Source organism: Micromesistius poutassou (genome assembly GCF_964030765.1).
Source record: "Micromesistius poutassou genome assembly, chromosome: 21".
NCBI lineage: Eukaryota > Metazoa > Chordata > Actinopteri > Gadiformes > Gadidae > Micromesistius > Micromesistius poutassou.
The window spans coordinates 7,670,390-7,681,211 of NC_140291.1; the positions used below are offsets into that span (position 1 = coordinate 7,670,390).

The window sequence follows — 10,822 nt, forward strand, 5'->3', positions numbered from 1 at the left end:
TCCACGGCTCCTCCTAGCTGAGTGTCGTGGTGTCCCTGAGCAAGACGCCTCTCCCTAATTGCTCCTGACGCGCTGGCTGTCGCCCTGCGTGGTTGACTCCGCTGTCGGTGTGTGAATGTGTGCATGAATGGGTGAATGTCAGTCAACACTGTAAAGCGCTTTGGATAAAAGCGCTATATAAATGAGGACCATTTACCATTTGTATCTCCTCCCTCCTCTCCCTCTCTCTGTTGCTCCTCCTCCCTCTGTCCTCCTCCTCTCCCTCTGTCCTCCTGTCCCTCTCTTTGTATCTCCTCCTTCCTCTGAATGTCCTCCTCCTCCTCTCCCCCTGTATCTCCTCCCCCCTCTGGCCTCCTCCTCTCCCCCTGTATCTCCTCTCCCCTCTGGCGCCCCCTGCAGGAGAGAAGCCGTACATCTGTGAGATCTGCGGTAAGAGCTTCACCAGCCGGCCCAACATGAAGCGCCACCGCCGCACGCACACCGGCGAGAAGCCCTACCCCTGCGAGGTGTGCGGCCAGCGCTTCCGCTTCTCCAACATGCTCAAGGCCCACCGCGAGAAGTGCTTCCGGGTCAGCAACCTCTCGCTGGTCGCCGACGGCAGTGACCCCTCCCTGGAACTCCCTCGCGGCCCGGCCACCGCCGCCGTCTCCGTGACCACGCCCCCCGCCAGTGCTGTCTCGGGGCCCCGCCCCCTCCAGCCGCCCCCGGCCGGGCCCCGCCTCCCCCCCCCGCCCCCCCTGTTCTCCGCCAGCAGGATCAACTCCGGCCGCTGACCCCCCCCCCCCCCCCCCCCCACCCCCCCACTCTGACTCAGACTCTGAGGGGCGACTCCTGAGGAGTGCGATGGACCTCAGTGACGTTTGCACAGAGAGGACAGCCGCCATGTTGGAATACAAAATGACTACAACAGTATGTATACAGTGTACGTATATACATCTATAAATACATATATATCTATAGATATATTCACGCCATGGCTTCCACTGTTTAGTTTTGCAGGTAGTGGATGCTCCTGGTGACATGTGACAAACACTCAACTACTACACAGAAATAGTTAAATTTTTTACTCGGTTGAATACAATAGATAACCTCACAGTCCGATGACCTCACAGTCCGTTTCACACACACTCTCATCACCCTATGTATTACACTTCATGTAGGGATGTTCAGACTCACACACACACACACACACACACACACACACACACACACGTACATACACACGTACATACACATGTACACACATACATACATACATACATACATGCATACATACATACATACATGTACACACACACACGTACAGGCACACACACAGGCGCACACACACACACACACACATACACATACACACACACACACACACACACACACACACACACACCGCACACACGCATACACACACGCACACATACACATACATACAGGGATCATCAGTCAACTAAGCGCTGCTTTTGTTTTCTTGTCTCACACTCTGAAGAGAACCCTGGATTTTATGTTGGACCGTTGTCTGCCAAGATGTAGCGAGAGGTCACGATCCCACCCAGCAATAACCAAACGTGGACTTTGTCTTTGAGAAATATACATGTACGAACGGCATTGCAAATAACCAAATCCTGTACACTCACCTGCTATAGATAGGAAATGTTATACATGTTATGCATTTATAATCAATCATGCACCTTATCTTTAACCCTAGTGATATTTAAGATGCACTTAAACTGTCTTTTCGATTTGTTTTCGCAATTGTGATACTTATAGTGTGTTTGTGTTGAGGTCGTCTGCGACGGTCACCAGGACTCAAGAGCGGCTGTTACCATGGAGTCGGTTGTGTGTGCGCTTGTGTGCGTGTGTGTGTGTGTGTGTGTGTGTGTGAGAGAGTGTGTGTGTGGTGTGTGTGTGTGGTGTGTGTGTGAGTGTGTGCGTATGCTTCTCCTGGGTGTGCATGCGCAAATCAGACCAAGAGAGGGAGATAGAGAGAGGTAGAAAGGACTGTGTAAAGATAAAGAGAGAGAGGGAGTGACCCAACTACAATCAGAAAATGACCACTTGAGATTCCCCCGAAGGTGGGGCCACCACCTCCTGCTTATATTAAGCATCTCCCCTCCATACATAATATGGAACTTTTCTTATACCATTAAAAAATATATACCAAATCCTAAATTTGGTTTGAAATCCACTTTCAAAGTGGAAGTCTTCATCTTCTTCCATAGTGTTGATAAGATGCAGCTGGTATTTTAGAGTATAGGCAATGTTCACATCAGTGTGCCGAGCTCATTCCATGAGAGGCATCTCCTACCATGCTGAGCAGTGACTTCCTAATGCTAATCAGCGTTAGCATTTGCCTTACATCGAATGCTTACGGAAGGTTCTTGAAAAGAGCGAATAGAGCAAGTTATTGTTATTGCAAACTAGAGCCTAGAATGATCACCACAGTGATTATTTTTGATGATCATTGACAAAATACGTAGGTATTCATATATTGAGAGGATCTACCCTATTGTCCTTAACCTCTGGCCTTTGTGTCCACGCTGAGACACTCTGGACTGATGTTTTCTAACAGACAGAAGGAGAGCTTGTAGAAAGTGAATAGGAACTTTATGACTACTAATACTTTGAGTCTTCTCCTTCGTGGATACACGGTGTTGTGTGATGTCCTGCAGCAGACAGAGAGCAGCTCGACTGTGGTGTCGATGTTGTGTGATGGGTGGAAGGCCTGGTTCTCTGGATGTGGTCGGACGTTGTGGGCGAGCTTTTGTAAGTGTAATAAGCTGTCTATATTATTTTTATTTTGTTTATTTTAAAAGAAAGATATAAAAAGTATAGCTTCAGCACCTTAGCCTCGCTTATAAGTCTTAGCCCAACCTAGTTGTTTATAACAGTTGCCATGGTGAAACAACGAGGGCCCTCCAACATGTATATGAAGCTCCACCCTCTCTTCCTCATGGGTCGTGTGTTCCTGTGTTTCATTTGCTGCTCTTCAACAGGGTTAGGTTCAAATCCCTTCTTTAGACCATGTTTAAAGCTGTTTATGTGCGTTAGTCTGAATATCCAAGCTGTGCTTAACCTCTCACTGTAGTACGATGAGCTCCAGGGTCCCAGTTACTACTGCCAGACACCAGGAACCCAGTGGACGAGACGCTGTGTGGTTAGACCTGGTAGAGGACATGTTGTTAGGCCTGTCTAACTAGAGGACTCTAGATTAAGACTGGGGACACTAACATGTTGTTAGGCCTGTCTTGTAGAGGACTCTAGGTAAAGACTTGAGACACTAACATGTTGTTAGGTCTGTTGAACTAGAGGACTCTAGTTTAAAGTGAGACTGTTATGCCTCTGCGGCTCTTAGACAAATTGCACTTTGAAACCCATGTGGGTCTTCCCCTGAGAATAGGTACCAATGTTGTTAAAAACAAAGCATATTATTGGTGATCTGTGGTTACCAACTCAACACAGCAGGCCTACCTGGGGAGAGACAGGAAACCACATTGCATTGTATTAGAATATTACAAATGGATTCAGATTTTAAGATATATATATATTTTTTAAGCACTAGCCCAGGGTAAGAATAATTCCTAAACTGGCAGTTTATATATATAGATATGTTTATCTACATATCTATATATATATAGAGAGAGAGAGAGAGAGAGAGAGAGAGAGAGAGAGAGAGAGAGAGAGAGAGAGAGAGAGAGAGAGAGAGAGGCTGGTGGTAGTCATGACTACTGATTTATGCACTTTGACCTCATTTCCACGCCAGGCTGTCACAGAATCACTGATAGCTAGCCTTGATTGGCATCGCTGATTGGGCCGATAGAGTCTGGAGGTCAGAGAGACATTTGGAAGATTCCAACTTGTTGCAGGTAAAGACTAGCCTGGCTATTGCCAGACCAAGCTGAATCGTAGATTGCACTTTGGTCTGGGGAAGCTGCTGTCATTTTCTTCAGCACAAGAGGCATGATCAACGGGCGGAGTTAAATTGACTGTGTACGCAATTGGCTGCTTGCCGTCGCTTCTCAGTCGTCATTGTGTTAAACCAGCCAATAGCGTGCCAGGGGGAAAAGCCAGCTTGGTGATTGGCTCCCGCAAAAACGTATTGAAACTAGAAAGAAATGTATTGCTCTTCTCCAGACCCTTCTGCAGGGCAAACTCAAATCGCTGGCAGAATGGGCGGGGCTACCCAGTCTAGGTAAAGACACCAAGTCGAAGAAATGTCCCCCTCAGCTAGCGCGATGTCACGATGTGAGCTCATTTATAGAGATTCGGCCACTACCTGATGGGGCTGTGATTGGAGGAGATGATTTCAAGCTTGCTTCCATCCAGGACAAATGTCATTAGTGAGTTTCAGCTGCGCTTCGTGTCCCAGTATAACTGCTGGACCATGGCTGTTTGTATTTCCCTTCTTCCTGGAGGTCCCCTGGGAGCTCGCCCCTCAATTAACCTCCATGGCCTCTATTGAAGAGTAGGGACCCCCAGTTGAGCCTCTCTTCTCTCTTGAACTCACTGCTACATCAGCATCTCAAGGGGTGGTTGGTTGTTGAAGAGGTCAAGTTATAGTCATCCCTTTCCTTACCAGAAAGCTCATTACACAGAGTGCCAGTTTGTTGCCCAAAAAGCGGATACTATTCAGAATCTGTCCCTTATTGTTTTTATTGCACTTTACCCAATGTAGCGCCTCTATGTGGCAGCCTCTGCGAACCTGCATTGAGACTGCCCACTCAGAGAGGAGTGGCCCATCTTAGATGACCTCCAGAGCAGTAATAATAATCGTCATTTAATAATAATGTAATTGCTATTTTTGTGTGTGGCTCTTTATTTTGTAGCCACAGTGTTCATTAGCATTGAGGAAGAGGAGGGGAATCAGAGAATGCGTCCCAGGCTGGTGTTGGGAGGCTTTCGGACCCCCGGTCCATACAGAGGGGTCCGGGATGGGGGTGTTCTACGCTGTGGGTCACCTCTCCATCATGCAGGGGGGCAGATTGAGTGTACCGGGCCTGTGTCAGGGTCAGCTGGGGGGTCCGGTGGGGTTTGATGTAGCTCCAGGGAACATTTGGACGGAGGAGATTCAAACCAAATCCAAGGGTGTTTTTTTACTAGCGTTCTTATATTGATCTTCCGAGAAGATTGTGTGGAGACAGAATGTACATAAGGGTTATGAAAAAAAAGAATAAGATGCTTTTTGGAGAGAAGAGACGAAAAGATGAGTGGACTCAGAACTAGTTCTGTTCTCCTGACCTTATTCTGAGTGAAAGGCATAATAGGACAAATGTGTGGTTTGAGAAGTCGTTTTGCACGATGAAGATGGTAATTCTCCTGAAAAATCATGTAGTAACTTTCCTTTGTTGAACAGGAATACGTCTGGTAACTATAGATGCAAATGCTGAAATAAATAGGAAATAAATAGTGAATTTAAAGACCTATACATAGGTCTACATAGACATATACCCTCTACATTTTCCATATTAACTCACACTGCAGCTGTATTTTAAAATGAATCATAACATCTACTGTCATTTAACAATTCTCCATGTTATAATGTAAAAATAATGTCTTATACAAAGGCCATGTGTAGGTAGTAGTTGTTGACTATATTAACACATACTAAAACGCGGACTTTAGTGTCTAGGGGTGCTATTAACATTAGACTGTGTTTTCTGTCTTTAGGTCTAATTAACTAGTGTTTACCGTCTGTAACACAGGAGAGCAAAATTTCAATATTAAACAGTAAAGATATATTATTGCAAAACTGGGTGTGTTCTGCTATTTTTATATGCTGTGAAATGTGAATGACCTTTTGATTCATCCGGTAACCTTACCAGTTTACAGAAGAGATAATGGTTATACTGCCATCTAGTGGTAGAATAATACTGCAACATCCTGTTGGAATATTGTTTTTTTCTACCAATAGCAACGTATGAATTAAAGGGGTAGTCCACACAGTGCAACCAAGGTCAGAAGAGAACTGCCAATATTTATATATTCAACATAAAAGCAAGCAAATATAAAAGGGTAATCAAAGCAAATTATTAACTACAGTAAACCAGTACAGCAATGAATATAGAATCAGCTTTAGTACATCTTGGCTAATTGCCTAATTATTAGATTCATGTCCTGAGGGATCCTGTTAACTATCTGAAAGAGTGACCAGCCCAGATGTGTGATACTGTTTGAGGAGGTTGGGGGTCCAGGGGGTGAGGAGGAGGTCATATCTTGGTCAGACGCAGGGTGTTCAGGCGGACCCCCAGGATGGTGGCCCCTGCAGCATACTGCATGTTCCTCAGGACGCCCGTCCACTTCCTGTCCTCCTCGTTGAACCTGGAGACGGACGACCGACACATGAGGAGGATGTGCTGGTATGGATGCTGTCACATGACCCATCATAGGAACAAAGACCAGCAGGATGGAGCTGACTGTTCAGAACACTGAATTAACGACAGCGTCAATGTACTGCTTAACCACTCTATAACTAATCAGTCTGGTGACCTCCAGACTCTGAACCCACAGCGCTCTGACCTCCTGACCTCCAGACTCTGAACCCACAGCGCTCTGACCTCCTGACCTCCAGACTCTGAACCCACAGCGCTCTGACCTCCTGACCTCCAGACTCTGAACCAACAGCGCTCTGACCTCCTGACCTCCAGACTCTGAACCCACAGCGCTCTGACCTCCTGACCTCCAGACTCTGAACCCACAGCGCTCTGACCTCCAGATGTCGTTCATCTCCTTGGGGACCGGCTGATCGCTGTCCTCCACGGGCATCAAGCCGAAGCCCCCCACGGCGTACAGCACCCCCGCCATGGACACCAGGCTCAAGGAGCTGCGCTCCTGAGGGAACGCCACCAAGTCCGTCCACCTGCAAGAGGACCGCACAACACACAGCCATTGGTTAGTGAAGGTTCAGCCATTGGTTAGTGAAGGTTCAGCCATTGCTTGGTTAAGGTTCAGCCATTGGTTAGTGAAGGTTCAGCCATTGGTTAGTGAAGGTTCAGCCATTGGTTAGTGAAGGTTCAGCCATTGGTTAGTGAAGGTTCAGCTATTGGTTAGTGCCAGGTCCCTTTGGCAAAGCATTTGCCAATTATGCTTAGCTCAGCAACAACCTAGAAAATAGTACTTTTATAATTAACTAATTGTAAGTGTCTTGGATGGCGGCGCCTGCTGATGCCTGAGCGCTGCTTGGACTCACTGGTTGTTGGCGATGTGGTACACCTCCACGCTGCTGGTCAGCCCCGTGTCCGTCACCCCCGCCACCACATAGATCTGGTCCCGGTGCACCGTGGCTCCGCACAGCGAGCGGGGGCAGCTCATAGGGGCCAGGTCCCGCCACTGCAGGGCCCGGGCGTCGTACGCACTCACGGCGCTCAGGCACTTCCTGTTAGCACAGCATTTACATGAGGGGTCCGTGTTCTGCTATGGGGTTAACACACTGTTGTAAATATAAGATAGAAGAAGAACGGGATCAGGGGTGCTGGTAATCCACTTTCCTAAAGATAGAAACCTAGTAGCTAGGTTGTACGATCCACAGCTGAAAAAGACTGGGTTTGATCCCATAATGTCCACAGCCTACTGTTTAGTTCTCCAATGACACCTGGCCCATACCTGCCTGCTCCACACTGAAGTACTTCTGTTCACTGCTATAGGATTAAGTGGTTGATGAGAGGAAGGTAACACTTCAGCTGAAACCCTAATAACCCCCACTGACCCCAGAGTCTATTGCCAGAAAGACCTACTTGCTGTCCTCCTTGCCTCCGATCACATAGACAATGTCGTTGTGGGACACGGTGGCATGGCCGTAGACGGGGTAGGGGATGGGGTCGCATTCACTCCACTTCAGAGATCTGTCAACGACACATAAACTCATACATGTGAGTACGGATACAAAGGTGCAGACTGCCCTTCTGGTCGGGTGGGATTTAGAAGCATTCTCTTTGATTATGAACATGTGAGCCTATCAAGGGTTCATCTTCAGTGAGCTATCTCAGCCAGCCATTTGTCCTCATATTGTATCTTAATGTGGACATAATCAGTGTTAGTCATTTGCAAACCTCAATAGTGTTGTCATATCTTACGTTCTATTTTGATAACAAAAATATCAACAGGATTTGTGTGAAGTTTGTAAAACAAGATCTTTAGATGTGTCTCTTTTAGCAAAACTATTAATAAATAAATATGAAAAAAAAATGTCCCATGACATGCCACCAGGTGTGAGTGTGATTAGCCGCTACAAGCTGTTTTGAATATCTGGCTCTTATGACATCACAGGTGGGCGTGTCCACCTAGATGTGTGCTGTACAGATCAGTCTACCAGCCTACCCAGTGGACTGTTGCAAACGTTGCTCATCTATCCGTCACACATCTAGGTGGACACGCCCACCTGTGATGTCATAAGAGCCAGATTTTCAAAACGGCTTGTAGCGGCTAATCACACTCACACCTGGTGGCATGTCATGGGACCTTTAATAACCAGAACACTATTATTTGATGTACAACTCCTCCCCCCACACCCCGCCTGTACTCACTGTCTGTCGTAGACCAGGACCGAGTCCAGCGTGTGCTCCTGGTCCTTCAGCTCCTTCCCTCCCAGGACGAAGATGCAGCTGACGGCCTCGGCGAGCCCAAACAGGAAGCGAGGGGAGGGGATCGGTGGCATGCCGATCCAATCAGCATTCGCAGGGTCATACTAGGAAGTCAAAACTACCAATCAAATCCAAGTGTAAAAAATCATAATCAACATATATAAAACCAGCAGATACAGGAGTAATACAATTAATGATATTTCTATATGATGATAATGATATTATAAGATACGTTGTATCTAATAAGGACATGGCTTGCATGCCTTCTATTTCCTAATTTCAGTACCCAACACTTACAGTTCCTGCATATCGACTCATACCTGCCCTGTATTTGTCACAAATTATATGTCATTCAGCATTTCCATGATAAAGTCTTGAGTGGCGGGAGGCAGTGGAGATGCTTTATGTTGGCTCCTTACCTGTAAGAAGTAGGATGACATGGGGTCCTTATTCTGCTCGTCGATGAACAGACCTCCAGCCACGAAGATCTGGTTCTCCTTGGTGACCAGGCTGGCGTGGTTTTTGGGGATCTGCGTGGAGATTGACGCGACGTAGCAGTCGTTCCCTGCAGGGTCGTAGGCCACCGCTCCCATGTCACTGACCAGGAACATCAGGTCTCGGAGGAACATCCCATACCGCAGGTTGTCATTCAGGATGCCTGGGAGTAGGGCTTCCTCTTCCTGCTCCTCCTCCTCTCCATCTAGTCCATCTTCGTGTGCCTCTCCCTTCTTGCCTTTAATTCGTTTAAGCTCTGGAAGCTTTCCGGTGTGGGCGTCTCTCACTAGCTGCAGCATCTCCTCCACCTCCTGATTAGAGGAGGAGCAGATGAGACTGTGTTTCTCCACCTTCTCACTCAGGTACTCCTCGCTGACCAGACGCAGGCGGACGCAGTCCAGCAGCCTAGGGAGCTCCTTCTCTCGGTTTTCCACGTCCTTGTCCACCCACTTCATCAGAGACTCGAACACCGTCTCCTCCGTCTCCACGTTCAGCGTGTCGCAGGACAGGATGGCGGCCAGCTCGCTGGGCCCCAGCTGGAGGAAGTCCTGGTCCTTGCTGATGAACTGGAAGCGCTCACAGGCGTAGTTCCGCGCGGAGACGGCCAGCCGGGGGCAGTCCAGCATCAAGCCCAGCCTGAAGACAGCCAGGCAGTTGCTTAAGCTCAGCTTTTTCTGCAGGAAGGACACGCACACGGTGAACACGGATGGGATCTGAAACATGTTGGCCACGGCAAAGATGTCCTGGACGTTCTGCTCCGTCACGTTGATGTTGGAGGTGTAGAGGTACTTGAGCACCAGCCCCATCACGCCGGGCTCCACGTCCTCCAGCACTATCTCCTTCTTCTCACTCTCGTCCAGGTCGGACAGGAAGATCCCGCGAAAGTAGGCGCTGCAGGAGCACAGCACCAGCCGGTGGCAGGGGAACTCCTTCCCTTTGATCTTCAGCACGCAGTCTACCAGCTTGCCGTTCTCCAGCAGGTCGGACAAGCCGTCCTGGAGCAGGGTCTGCTGGTAGAGACGGGGCTCGTCCGTGGGGTTGATGGGGACAGCCATGGTTCCTGTTGGGTGAGAGGGGAGCTCTTCACGTGGTGGCTGATCTAAACCTGGTTCCTTTGAACCTTACTCCACGCAGCTCAGACAGAAAGGGAGAAAGAGAGAGGCCTCCCCAGGCAGAGTCTGTCTATTATGAGCCCCCCACCAGACCAGCTGAGCCCTGTGGTTGGCTCAGCAGTCAGCTGTCCTTACCCATCAACCCATCCCCCAACTGGAAGGCTATTAATAAATCCTTGGTGTGGAGTCATGGAATCCATTCCAGAATATGCAAAATACTAGATCTACTTTTGTGCCTCTGCCCACCCCTACACGCCCTCCATACCCCAACTACGTGCTGCCCTCTACCTCCCCCTCAGCAGCCCCAGCTCAGACAGCTGGTGCAGTGCCTTATGGGAGGTGTGTCCTTCAGCATTCTGCTGGAGCAGACGAGTGTGGCCCCCTGTGGAGTCCCACCACAGTGAAATAGTACTGCTGCGTACTAAACTGGGTCTTAACTAAATCTATCTCTGCCTCACTCCATCAAATGGCAGAGAAATGCTTACTATTTGATCGTGCATGTTTCAGCACTTTGTGCTGAAGCAAAAAATGTAGTTTTTGCTTTTTCAAAGGTGCCAGTCAAGTAAAGTATTATTATCATAATTAATTGAATGTGCCTAATCTTGCTGCAAATCACAGATTTTTCTTACTATTCAGTAAGGTTTGACA

At 48.2% G+C, this 10,822-nt stretch overlaps 2 protein-coding genes across 2 annotated transcripts in view; one reads left to right on the forward strand and one right to left on the reverse strand.

Annotated features, from left to right (window-relative positions):
• Window positions 1-773, forward strand: part of zbtb47b (zinc finger and BTB domain containing 47b) — a gene marked incomplete at its 3' end in the record, with an annotated part of 38,314 nt that extends 37,541 nt beyond the window's left edge. The window contains exon 6 of the mRNA XM_084485629.1: window positions 400-773. Within this exon, the coding sequence (XP_084341755.1) occupies window positions 400-773 (374 nt within the window). The remainder of the gene's footprint in view (window positions 1-399) is intronic.
• A 5,167-nt stretch (window positions 774-5,940) lies between these two features.
• On the reverse strand, window positions 5,941-10,230 carry klhl40b (kelch-like family member 40b). The gene is made up of 6 exons (XM_084485209.1): window positions 8,987-10,230; window positions 8,511-8,671; window positions 7,722-7,829; window positions 7,178-7,363; window positions 6,698-6,847; window positions 5,941-6,309 (listed from the first exon to the last, which is right to left on the reverse strand). The coding sequence occupies exons 1-6, from the start codon at window positions 10,115-10,117 to the stop codon at window positions 6,198-6,200; spliced, it is 1,848 nt and encodes a 615-aa protein (XP_084341335.1). The 5' UTR covers window positions 10,118-10,230; the 3' UTR covers window positions 5,941-6,197.
• Between the last annotated feature and the right edge of the window lie 592 nt (window positions 10,231-10,822).

What these genes read in the sequence shown, in the direction of transcription:
- klhl40b (XM_084485209.1), bottom strand. Translation starts at nt 10,117, where the DNA reads ATGGCTGTCCCCATCAACCCCACGGACGAGCCCCGTCTCTACCAGCAG. An exon ending in TGTCATCCTACTTCTTACAG is followed by an intron (nt 8,672 to 8,986) that starts GTAAGGAGCCAA and finishes TTGACTTCCTAG; the next exon opens with TATGACCCTGCGAATGCTGA. An exon ending in GAGATGAACGACATCTGGAG is followed by an intron (nt 6,310 to 6,697) that starts GTCAGAGCGCTG and finishes GTCCGTCTCCAG; the next exon opens with GTTCAACGAGGAGGACAGGA.